The 13,191-nt window shown below is 40.5% G+C and overlaps 1 protein-coding gene across 1 annotated transcript in view; it reads right to left on the bottom strand.

Annotated features, from left to right (window-relative positions):
• Positions 1-8,381, bottom strand: part of LOC310864460 (mucin-5B-like) — a gene marked incomplete at both ends in the record, with an annotated part of 28,166 nt that extends 19,785 nt beyond the window's left edge. The window contains 14 exons of the mRNA XM_083773147.1: positions 78-127; positions 234-489; positions 577-703; positions 792-886; positions 1,209-1,346; positions 1,432-1,501; positions 1,638-1,739; positions 3,508-3,646; positions 4,552-4,669; positions 4,895-5,020; positions 5,106-5,307; positions 6,665-6,776; positions 7,348-7,594; positions 8,300-8,381. Coding sequence (XP_083629273.1) covers positions 78-127; positions 234-489; positions 577-703; positions 792-886; positions 1,209-1,346; positions 1,432-1,501; positions 1,638-1,739; positions 3,508-3,646; positions 4,552-4,669; positions 4,895-5,020; positions 5,106-5,307; positions 6,665-6,776; positions 7,348-7,594; positions 8,300-8,381 — 1,864 coding nt within the window. The remainder of the gene's footprint in view (positions 1-77; positions 128-233; positions 490-576; positions 704-791; positions 887-1,208; positions 1,347-1,431; positions 1,502-1,637; positions 1,740-3,507; positions 3,647-4,551; positions 4,670-4,894; positions 5,021-5,105; positions 5,308-6,664; positions 6,777-7,347; positions 7,595-8,299) is intronic.
• Between the last annotated feature and the right edge of the window lie 4,810 nt (positions 8,382-13,191).

The following is a 13,191-nucleotide window of genomic DNA, read 5'->3' as shown; positions in this document are numbered from 1 at the left end:
AGAGAAAATGGTGTTAAAATCCAAACCATACTTCTTATGTTAGAAATGATTCAATGAGCAAAGTGCTGAGAACCTACATGTAATGTCTGGTCTTCCATAACAGTTGAGCTTCCCACGCTTGCAGGCACTAGGAAGTGGAAGAGACACAATTGAAAGTAGGTGAAAAGAGTAGAAAGTAGATGAAACAGAATCAGTAAATCCTGATAGAAGCATTGGAGCAGTGAAAGTCTCACCAGTTTCTGCCTTGAATCTTGACGTTGCTTCCAGAAGGTATGTGGTGATACCCATCATAGCAGGGACATTTTATCGATGGCACACACTCTCCCTTTTCATTAAGATAAGTTCCTTCAGCACATCCACAGCCGTCCACAGGAGTAAAGGCAATCTGACATGTGGTGTCGGGCTGGCTTAGAGAGCGACAACCACGATTACAGCTGGTCATTTTGTAGCTGTACACCATGCTAGCAGGGCAGGAGGTTGTGTATCTTTCTGTGAAAACATGAGAGGCTATCAGTTTTTTTTATCTAACAAACACTGCTGTTCATGTGAAATGAGATGTTTGTATGCAGAGCTTACTGCACACTGTGTTTCTCCACCCAGTGATGAAGATGCCTGCTGCAGCGCAGGTCTGAACGTAGGCAGATACAGCCGCACACATGCAGTCTTCACTCTTATCACAGCTGCAGGTAGCCTCCTTACAGCTCTATGAAGAGGGTTATTCACAGGGTCAATCTACACACACAAATTGAATCTACATTTGGCTGAATTGTTTGTAAAATATCAAATCTTACATCTTCATAGAACTCTGGATCTATTTCAGAATGACACTTAGAAAAAATCCCTTTGGGGTCAGCAATCTTGGAACACCAAGTCTCAGCATACTTCTCTGTTAAAACAAAGACATTGTTAAGGCCTGAAATAGTTCAATAGACAGACTAAAACAATGTGCAGATAACATACCTTTCTGTACATTCCAACTGCATACGCTAGTAAAGTCTTTGCTGGCAGGACAGGAAGCTTTACTCATCCATGTATTAGCAAACTGTGCAGCCCGAGCCTCAATTAGCCCACTACTGGTTTTTAAGTCATCAGTTTTAACATCGTTAAAGTCTCCACAAAGACCTGGGGAAACAACAGTCATATCATTGCATCACCATTTGAATATATTGTTTTTCAATAATACAAATCATTATGGTAAGGATGCATACCACGGAGCTTCCCCTTAAGAGATGCAGCAGCTGTGATGTAGACTTGCATTCTGGGTGTTAGCTGTATCTGAACCTGGAGTCCATAGCTAGTATGAATGAGAATGTAAAACGTGGACAGCTTGAAGACCTTTACATTGTCTGTGAAATACAAATTTACAGAATGAATCATCATCACCAATGAACCGATTAGGATTAGATTATTATCCAATAAATGAAAACTCACCCAGGAGGAGGGGCAGTTGAGAAGTCAGTTTGTTATAAAATATTGCTCCACTGTCTTCAACTTTAATCATCTGTAGTAAAAAAGAAAAGGGTCTGTTAATTGACTATACCTAAATGGTAGTGTCCTACGCATATAGGCCGGTCCGGTGTGCGTGTGTTCGTATGTGCGCATATGTGCGCGCGTGCGTGCATGCATGCGTGATGTACCTGTCCAGGCAGGACCACAGTTATAGCCTCCAGACATGTCTCAGAGTCAGATTTACCACATCTGGACAGATCACTATGAACTGTGATGTTCTTACTTTTCACCTGGAAAACAAGGTGAAGATAAGAAACACAGCCTTTATTTGACCCATGGTTATAAGAGAGGACTGATAATAATAATAATAATAATAATAATAATAAAACTTTATTTGTATAGCACCATTCATGACATGAAATGCAGCTCAAAGTGCTTTACAGAACAATGGAGAATAAAATAAAAGCAAGGCAACGACATAAAAAAAAACAAGCAGTAATGCAATACAGGACATGAATAACAAAAAAAATTAAGTTAGTTGCCATTTTTTTAGGCAAAGCGAGCAGGCCAGCAGTGGAAGACCTTAGGGGGGCGGTTTGGGACATATTTAGGCAGGCAGTCATGTAGTTAGGAAGGTGCTAGACCATTGAGAGCTTTATAGACAAGTAAAATAATTTAAAATTTAAAATCAATCCTAAAAACAACCGGAAGCCAGTGCAGTGATGCCAAAACTGGAGTAATATGTTCTCTCATCTTAGTTCTAGTTAAAACTCTGGCTGCTGCATTTTGGACAAGTTGTAATCTGTCAGTTGTTTTCTTAGGCAGTCCTGAAAAAAGTGCATTGCAGTAATCAAGCCGAGAAAAAACAAAGGCGTGGATTAGCGTTTTTGCATCGTCCAAGGACACATAGGCTCTGATTCGTGCAATATTTCTAAGGTGAAAAAAGGCAATCTTGGTAACATGATTAATGTGTGAATTAAGAATCGATAATAACCCCCAGGTTCTTTACTGTACTGTTACTTTCTACAGTCAGGTTGCCAAGTCTGCTTAATATTGATTATTTCTGTTCACTAGAACCGATTATGAGAACTTCTGTCTTATCCTCATTTAGCTTGAGAAAGTTCTCACTCATCCAACATTTGATGCTAGACAGACAGGTAACCAGCGGGTCTAAAGCACAGGGATCATCTGGAGCCACAGAAAGATATAGTTGGGTATCATCAGCATAGAAATTAAAATTGACTCCGTGATTGGCAATGAGTTCGCCCAATGGCAGTATGTACAAGGAGAAAAGCAGAGGGCCAAGAATCGAGCCCTGTGGAATACCAGAACTGATATCGTGTTTGTCTGAGTCAAACTCGGCTAGATTGACAAAGTAACTTCTATTTGATAGGTAGGAGGAAAACCAGGACAGGGCCGTACCAGACAGGCTATCCAGTGCTCCAGACGCTGTATTAAAATTGAATGATCAATCGTGTCAATAGGAGGCTCATACGTTATAGTTCTGATTGGTGAGGTGCCAGAGTGTCAGGGATGCGAACAAATCAATGCAAGCCAAAGCAGCACCTTCCCATGAAGGCCCATGTTAAAATACATGTTTTAAACAAAGTCTGCAACCCTAAATTGGCAAGACTTTACCACAAAAGCACTGTCCCTCCAGATTTTGTTGTAAAAAAAGTACAACAAGGGTTCATTGTTTTATTTCTATTTTTCTTATTTTTTTTTAAAGAAATTGCATTTCATACTTTTTTACATTAATGCATTATTATGCCTTTTCACTAAATAACAGATGTACACGTTGTTATGTAGATCAGCAAGGTGGGGGGGGGGGGCAGTCAGCTTTAAGCTACTGCCATGGTACATAAGATGGTTGATGTGTAAAAGCAAAAAATGGATGGAGGTGGAGAATTCTCTTGCGTGCAAATTAACTGCACTCGAACTCATCTCGTTTGTCACGTGCCAAGTCATCTCAGCCAAAAGCAGGAATAGTAGCAACAATCAACACAGTTTCTGAAATGGAGCTCTTAACTTGTTCATGTTTTGCTAGTTATTACTAACTTGTGTCAGAATGTAGGAGCAGTCTCCGTGGAACTGGTATTCGTTCTCATCGAAGGTGCTGAAGAAACTGCCAGCCATGATGCTGCAGGTTCCAGGACAGTTGGTGTCAACACAACTCCACCTTCCACCTGTACAGGTACTGAAACACACACACACACACACACACACACACAGGTATATACAGTAGCCCGTAGCACTTGCCGTAGCACTTGCCCTAGCCTCGACGACCTTATGGCGTATATGCAAAGGCTCAATTGATGTAACTTAGATAGCATTTTATCTAGACATAGCAGTATATAGTGTATACACATACTGTAGTTTCATTATAGAGATATTCCACTGTATGATTCTTACTATGTTTTTTTCTTACTTACGTGTAAATCACTCTGGATTAAGAGCGTCTGCAAAATGCCTAAATTGTAAATTGAATATATTTACATACTTTAGTCTATGTCTATGCACTCTAGTGCAATACTTCACATGCAGCTCATGTATATTGTAGTATGATCATGTGCAGTACAGTGTAGATTTCTTGGACTACAACTATGTTCGTCGACTACCTTTTTTCACTGACGAAAACGAAATAAAAATTAAACAAAAACTAAGCTACAAAGACTAAAACTATGACTAAATGCACTGACAATTTCGTCAAAAAACTAGACATAATGTCAGGGAGGGACTAATGGAGAAGAGTTTGGTTCCGCTCTGAAAATAACAGATCTACAAGCTCAGATCGGCTATTTTCAGCATGCAAAAAAGTGAAAAACCAGCCATTATACGATGCCATCAAGGCCCGCCGAAATACATTTTTGTCGCCTATATAAACTGTAGATTTAGTGAAAACTGTAGACTAAAATCGTATGATATTTAGTGGACTAAAGAGCTGACTGCACTGTTACTGGAGTACACTTCCTCTGCTACAAGTTGTACCAGAGGAAGAATAACACCTTTCCGTCTGTGTCTCTTTCTCTGTGTGACAATACAAGCAGTCTAATGTTGGCTACTGTGTACATTGCAATGTTTATATTTACACTTTATTATTACCATTTTGAACAGGCCTTGGTGTAGGACTCTCCAGCCTTGTAGGTTTTGCCACCGTGAACACAGGAACACTGTTCAATAGGGACACAGCCACTCTTCTTGATGTCATCAAATACGGTTCCTTGAGAATATAGTATTATTATTATTATTATTATTATTATTATATATTCAGGGTTATACAGCAGTGCATCAGAGAAAACATATTCAGGGCTTATTTTGACATCAGATCATCCTATGTATTTATTTGACCAACACATGGAAACATAACCTACTTATTATTGTCATATTCATAACCCAATTCTTCAGATATTGGTGTTATATTAATGTGGTCATTCTTGTTGTATACCTTCTGGACAGAAGCATCCGTTGATGCAGTGGTCATCACACTGCTTACTCCTCTCTGTGTTACTGCAGGTGTCTGTGCAGGGACTTCCACATTCTTTGTACTCCATGTTGTATGGGCAGTTCTTTGCTATTCAACAAAATGAAAATGAAGTGTTATGACAGAATTTTAAACAGTGCTTTGATATATTTTTAAAATATTTAATATTTCTTACTACAGAGTTGATGCTTCTGTGGAGTTCCACCGGCGTGGGCACACTGGCGAGAATACTCAGCCAGGGTTGAACACAGACATGAGCTGCTGTTGTCACAGTGACAGAGATCACTGGAACAAGCTTGGAGAAAAGATTCATAATCCACCCGCTTTCTGCAGCCTTTTAAGGCAGGTGATGTCAAGAGCTGTTCACACGTTACGCTCTGTGGGTTAGAAAAAGGAAACAGAATTAGCATGGAGCATATTCACGTGGGTGATAAATTGAAACATGTTGAATATGTTGATAATGTTTCACTGTTCTTGTCATTACTTGTGTACAAGTCTCGTTGTTTGGTTGAACATCATCACAGTCATCACTGTCTGAAGGACCATTGGCTAACCAGCGTTCTGCGTAATCATCCACTTCAATCGCCTCCCCTGTAGAGAGACAATAAGACAAGTAAGCTTTAATGACAAGTAGATTTTAGTAACGCTCTAGTTTTAATATTTGTTGCAATTATTTGTACCCTGTATTGTAGCACTTTGTAGCAGATTTGTTTTAAAAGACTAAAAGATTATCTGGCAATAACACATAAGCTTTAATGACAAGCATTTTTGTAAACTAATAAAAGTATACTTTTATTATTAGTATTAGTATTATTTAGTAGTATTAGTAGTATTAGTAGTATTGGTAGAATTTAGTAATTTTTGCAAACTAAAATAGACCAAAATAGTGTCTGGCATGTACTTGGGAGTGGTTGTCAGGACACTTTGTTTCAATGCAACCAGTATGTGGTCTATTTTTACCATTTTCCGCAAACTCTTCTGCAAATCCATTGAAATCTCCACACAGTCCACAGGTTTGGTTTTTGAACTGTTCATCCAATTCCACCTTAAAACATTTTTTAATAAAACATGTTCAGTATCAATGTTATACCCACACTTTTTAAACATTATTATTCATTTATAGCATTATCATAAAATATATAACAGGTCAATCTGATTGGTCATCTAGACCTCAAACTGGGTCCGGAAACCCCAAGGGGTCCTTGAGGAGTTTTGGGACTGGACTGTAACTCAGAGAGTTTCATTTGGTTCCATTTGCACACTCTCAGAGTTTCTCAGGATGTTATGATATACAATGCAGTCCCAGAGATAGACAATGGTATCAAATGGGACTGGGAGTCTGTGGTTTAATGCATATCATATCATATCATATAACTATAGGGGGTCCTTGAAATCTAAAGGTTTGAGAACCACTGTTCTAGACATTTGGAACGAGATGAAAAAATATAGTGAATCCGAGAAACCTGCAGTAAAATCGAGAATAACGGGGCCTGGCCTCAAAGGGGTCCGCCTTTAATCCCCCATGCAGGGCACGGCCTCCCTCCGCGGCAACACAGGCGCCCCCTGTTCCGTTTTTTCTCGGTTTTACTGGTTTCTCGATTTTGCTGTAACATATACATAGCCTATTGTATAGTTTCAGTTTTATGGATATTTAATCAATATTGACTTTTGTCCTTAGCAATAACATTATTGTATTAATGCAATGGAAGAAGAAAACATAGCGTCCAGACCTACCCATAAAGAGTCTTCAAAGTTGGTCATGAGTACTAGGCCAAATGTAGCCTTGACCTGGACATAGGACGACACAGTCTCCACTGTCACTCCACTCTCACTGAACGGAGTCGTCCTGGGGAGACAGAGAAGCAGTTGGTTTTAGCTGTATTTTTGCTGCTGTGCAACAATTTGGAAAATGTATGTACTATATATATATCCTATTGGCCTGAATATAAGACATATCATGAAATATCCTAAAAAAAAACAGCCTTGTATTATAATCGGGGACTAGACTATTTGACATTCAATGTTCTTTTTTTCCACAAATGAGTCTTGAAAAATGGGCGTCGTCTTATAATCAGAGTAGTTTTATATTTGAGACAATACAGTGTATATATATATATATAGTTCAATGTCGGTTGGAAAGCGTGCCTCGTCAGGACGTATGCGTGTCAGATGGAAACAATGATTAACGTGCATGTACAGAACTGTCAACATTCATTTAACCTTTAGAATTTAAAGGTGCTATATGTACATGTTTTTTAAACATGATGAAACACCATTATAAGCAGCAGCATTCATATAAATAAGTAAAATAACTACGGTAATAATACATTATTTCATTACTGTCACAGCTACTGCTGTAACTGCTGTTGCTACTGGTAATCATCCTAACATTATTTACTCCTATAAGTGATACGTACAATACTTTGTCGTTGACTGTGATGGAGTTGTTAGTCATTTCAATGATCGCTCCTTCCAGGTTCAGTGTGACTTTGTATCCTTCGTCTGTCCTCTGCAGTTGGACGTTAAACTGATTATATGCCGCTTTGCATTGAGTCGTCAGGACGTAGTTACAACTTGAAGACATCTGGAAGACATCTCCATCAAATGTCTTGAAGTGACGGTTCCCCCATGTACTGCAGAAATCCTCATTACGAGATGGTCTCGCTGCAGGGATGACCAAAAAAACAATGAAGTTGGCTAATAGACAATGCACAGTGCTAAAATAACTATAATTTAGTATTGAATTAAAGATAAATAGGTGTGTGTGTGTGTGTGTGTGTGTGTGTGTGTGTGTGTGTGTGTGTGTGTGTGTGTGTGTGTGTGTGTGTGTGTGTGTGTGTGTGTGTGTGTGTGTGTGTGTGTGTGTGTGTGTGTGTGTGTGTGTGTGTGTGTGTGTGTGTGTGTGTGTGTGTGTGTGTGCGTGCGTGCGTGTACTGTTTTCAGCGTTTTTGTTGCCAGTCAGACTCTTGGTCAAATCCTCCAATGTTACCTGTTATAGGCCCTTTGTCTTGTGACTGAATTAAGACTGGGAGAAAATAAATAAAACATATTTACTCTCAAAATCACATGAACATCTCATTAAGCAAAGACTGCTACTAAATACATTTAATGACAACGACGGTGTGTGTGCGTGTTATGTCATGTGAGGCAAATTTAACAAATGTTTCCTGCATTTCTGCTCCTATTTGAAATTCCACTGCATGCATCAGATTCAACATGAGAAAAGAAAAGAGGTAGGATATGCACATGCCCACAATTCTTTATACATGGAAGCACGGCACAGTATTATGCTGTGCGAGGACATGACCGTTCCTTTACTTAGATTCAACATCAAACTATTACTACATTTGTTCAACTTGAGCTGCTTACCAGGGTTTGTGGCAGGAAGCACCATGAAGAACACGACCATCCACGCCTGCAGCCATCCCGGTGGCATCCTGTTCAGAGACATTTTCTGACAGCTCGGTTTGGTTCATCCTCAACTTGTTGCATGTCTTTATATCCACCTGTTCTCTGGACACACCCAGAGCCCTCTTTCTACAAGTGACGCGTTTATGTCAAGATGCCTTGTGTGCATTATGTTTATGTGTGCATAATCAATTACTGTTTGTATTGCTGTGTGTGTGTGTGTGTGTGTGTGTGTGTGTGTGTGTGTGTGTGTGTGTGTGTGTGTGTGTGTGTGTGTGTGTGTGTGTGTGTGTGTGTGTGTGTGTGTGTGTGTGTGTGTGTGTGTGTGTGTGCGCGTGTGTGCGTGTGTGTGCGCGTGTGTGTGTCTATTGTCTTCAGTGTATCTGGTCATTATTGTATGGTATAGTACTGAATTTATTGCTGTTTTAAGTTAACCTTAAGTGTCAGCCCTGAGATTGGGAGGTTGGAGTTTGATCTCCCGTCCGAGTCATTATACCAAAGATTATAAAAATGGTACCCAATACCTTGTTTGTTGTATTCCCGGAAAGTCCCTGTGACTAACTAGCGTCATGGGCAGCTGTGGCTCAGGAGGTAGAGCAGATCGTCCAACGATCCCTGGGTGGGCGGTTCGAATCCTCCTGTCCACATGTCGAAGTGGCAAGACACTGAACCCTACATTGCTTCCAATGAGTTGGTCGGTGTGAGCTTGCCACCATTGGTGTGTGAATGTGGGAAGTGAGGACGCTGGCGTTGACTGTTCGCCGCTTCACCTCCCAATGAATGAATGAACCATTAATGTAAAGCGCTTTGAGCACTTTGAAAAGTGCTATAAAAATGTAAAATTAGCTAAAATCACTCAACGGTATTTAAGAAAGCACTTTGTTTAATAACAACCTAAAACCTGAACCTTGCATTCCTGTGCCATCTATTTGTGATTGGGTGAATTAAAGCACACTGGAGAAAGGTACAATATAAATGCAGCATCACCACTTTCTATGGATGTCAGGGAATATGCTGTTTTCTCCTCGTATGTGTGTGTGTGTGCAATATTTGAATATTTAAGTTCATGGCTGTCAGCTGTGCCATTACGTTGAGGGTGTTCCTGTTGACGAATCCTCCTGTTGTTTGAATGTCATGTTTAAACTACAGGAGTAACTGTTTATGTAAAGTCTAAATATGACAGCTAAGGGCCTATATGGTCAACTACTGTGCTGAAAAGTGTGAGCTAGCTGTAAATCCATCCAACTTCAAGAGACAAGGTGCTAAGATAAACATGTTGTGTGCTGTACTTCCAGTCCAGGACTCCCACTTCTGGGAGCCTAAACCCTAACCTTTAACTTCACAGTAAACCTAGTAAGTAGTAACCTAGTAGCCTCAAAACCACGTCCACCTTGGCAAAACACCCGAAAAAGAGAGTCCACTTCCAGTCCAATCTGCACACAGGAAATGAGAGCGACGTTGTAATGTATTACAGTTTTAGTGTCAGAATAAGGACCCTATAATTATACATTCTGCATCAAATCCTTCCTTTATTTATTGTGGGAAACCATGGCCTCTAAACTGTGAGATTTCTATGGATTCAGAACAAACTGATTCTGAACTTTCTGTTCTGTTTCTGTTCTTAAATTATTTACGATTCAATCAGTGTTTTAAAGGTGAAGTAATTTATTTATTTGTTTTGTTAACAATAAGTGTTATAAGATATATATATATTCTTCTGATAGTAATTGAGTGTTGAGTGTATTGAGTGTTTGTTCAGTAACAGGGGATCCCTTGCTTCTCCAGCTCTTTAGTAAACAGACAATTCCTTTTCAGGTTGGAATACATTTTATCCAACCAGGAGAGAGAAATATACAGAATACAGGATAACCGCTGCCGCGATTGTGATGGCTGCCCAATGCCATGTGTTCAGGAAGGCCCAGGATCATATCCCAAAGGTCGCTTTAGGATTAACTCCTGCAGGGAAAAGGCAGAAAGGTCGGCCTCTGCCTAAAACAACCTGGTGAGTGGCGACTAACTGTGGCAGTTGAGTTGTGGCACACTGGCAGCCGAGCTGAAGGAGATTAAACCTGACATGATGGGGCACACAACATGCAACAAGACAGGTCCCATCGATGGAGGCAAATTGGCCTTATGGACTGCTGGCACCAACCGGCACTGCATACTGACTGTTACAGCGTGCGTGCGTGCCGTGCACGTAGGACGAAGTTTGTCCACATAGACCAAAGGCTGGCTATTAACAACCAACATGAGGCAAAATGTTCTACATTTCATTAGAATCATGAAAACCCCCTAGTTTGTAACATGCTACTTGAAGTATAATGAAATTTAGAACATTTTGCCATATTGGGTGTTAATGGTACCCCTAGGGTGGTTGAATAGAAACCAATGTGGGATATGTTAGTAGAGACCTATCTACTGTATCTAAACAGGGAAAATAATTGGAAATACATTATGTGTGGGAAACACATGTTTTTATCCCACAATTTTGTAACCCATTTTTTTCACCCAGTGTCAATTATCTCATGTAATCCTGGGAACTACACTTCCTCTGCCAACCTGGGGGAGCAGTGGACTGACCTCATGCTGCCTTCTATGCATGAGGAGTCCAAGCTGATTATTTTCACCTGACAGGGGAGAGTTTCTCCGGCCAGACGTAGCGCGTGGAAGGAACACATTATTCGAACCAGTTCCTTTCCCCTCCATCAGGCTAGCCAGGGGAGGTAGTTTAGAGACCAGGATTACTGCATGTTTTTTGTGAGGTTACCTACCCTAGGGGACACGGGGAGAACATGCAAACTCCACACAGAAAGGCCCTTTCACCAACCCCGCCTCGGGTATGGGCACTGATGATGCAGAGGAGGGAACACGCCCCCAGTGCCCACAGCATCCCCAGCGGGAATCGAACCCAGGACCTTCTAGCTGTGAGGCGACAGCACTACCGACTGTGCCACCGTGACCCCAGCAGCATTGTTTACGCTGTGCCATTGCGGCCAGTATTGCTGCTATGTTACTGTCTGTTTTCTGAAGTACAGATGAATAGTGTCCCTTCTCGCTCGGCATCTCTCACGAGAACCGGTGGAAACCGTGTGAGGTCTTGATCCCTCATACTTGAAAAAGACCAATACCGGTCGAAACGTTGTATACGTGGAGCATTACAAAAGTGAGTTGCGAGCCTTTGCTTTTCTTCAGGTCTTGATCCCTCCTCATTGGCCAGACCGGTCATGTGACGACTCGTTGGCCATGAGTTGTCACCTATAAAAGACTCATTCATCTTGTTGTTCTTTGAGACGACACTGCTAACCTAAGCTCTAGCTGTTTTGCTTTAATTCTGTTGGTTTAACTTTGCTTATCCTTTTGTTTTATGTTAGTTCCCTTCAGGAAGGAACGCTAGGTTAAGTTATAGTTATTCCCCTGTTGTTGTTAGGTTTTTCAGTTATGAGTTTATTGTTTTTGTCTCTCCATTTGTTTTCGAGGGAAACGATACCATTGTAAGTTGCACTGTTCGACTAAATTTTTTATCCTATTTATAATATTGTCCACTATTGATCCTCTATTATAAATGATTGCCAATACTGGATTGCCCCCAGTCGATTAACTTCCATCATGTAATTGAGCCATTTGTATTTAAGAACAAACCTTTGTAACTCTGTAAACCTTTTGACTGAGAAGTAAAGACTTTTTCAACTTTGAGTGAGGTTTCCTGTCCCGTTTGTTATGTTTACCCATTTACCCCTAGACATTTTGGGTCGTAACAAGGTCAGAGGTCAAAAGAGTAAGAGCTAAACTTGTTCGGTATGAGAGACGCATATGTGTGTCGAAGTTTCATTGCCGACGGTGAAACGGTTCATGAGCTATGTGCGTTCAAAGTTTGCATTTTCAATGGCACATGCTATAGTGCCACCCTTTGGCCAATGGTTGTGGGCTTCGCATCCTCACCGTTTGGCATGGCCCTCTACCATATTTCAGAGTTTCACGAAAACCGACTGCACGGTTCAGCCAGAACTGCTATTTTTGGCGGAAGGAGAAGAAAAAAAACAGACAAAAACTATAAAGGACCAAGTCCCTTCAGGACTGCTTGGTCCTTTAACAATAACAATAAAGGATCAAGTCCTTTCAGGACTGCTAGGTCCTTTAATGAAAATGAATGTCATGAAACCTTTAATAGTTGGCCCCTCCGTATTTTCTCACAGCCTATAAATGATCTTCATGCCACTATAGATCCACTGTATCGGTTCAATACAATGCAAATGGCATGCTCGGACAGTTTGGACACATTGTAATTACATTTGGAGACTAAACTGTGGTGTGTGCGTGTGTACTTTCCCGTCATCAAAGTTGTGCAACATTTCTCCACCAGAGGGGGCTCCTGTTACACATTGCGTTTATGATGTATTTTATTATTTGTATTTAGTGGTTTAAGTAGTTACCTGGTGGGAATCCCAGGGGTAAGCATGAATGTGAGTGCATTCCTGTACTTTATGATCATTCATATTTTCTAGAGTAGAAAATGTATAGGTTAAATGAAGTTTGGTGCTTCCAGGACAGAGGATGTGATATTTCGTAATACGTCATATCCATTATACTATATCTAGCCATTATGTAGTCAAATAACTTTAAGATATGTACTATATTGCAGTAATACTCATGTACTTTACCTTACTCATTAGCCTCATGGTAGCTAGATTGTACACTTGTGCTGTTCAAGTCAGTTATTAAACTGTATGTTTGCAAGTACCCCAGAAAACGGGGATCCTTAATACAAATGAAAATCATGGCAGAATGTATGGCTGACTCATCAAATTAATTTCAGCATTCAGATAGATGAACATGACATTGATGGTAGTAGTTGG

This window comes from Protomyctophum parallelum, assembly GCF_964188405.1.
Source record: "Protomyctophum parallelum genome assembly, chromosome: 9".
Lineage (NCBI taxonomy): Eukaryota > Metazoa > Chordata > Actinopteri > Myctophiformes > Myctophidae > Protomyctophum > Protomyctophum parallelum.
This window is presented reverse-complemented; position numbering and strand designations above follow the sequence as displayed.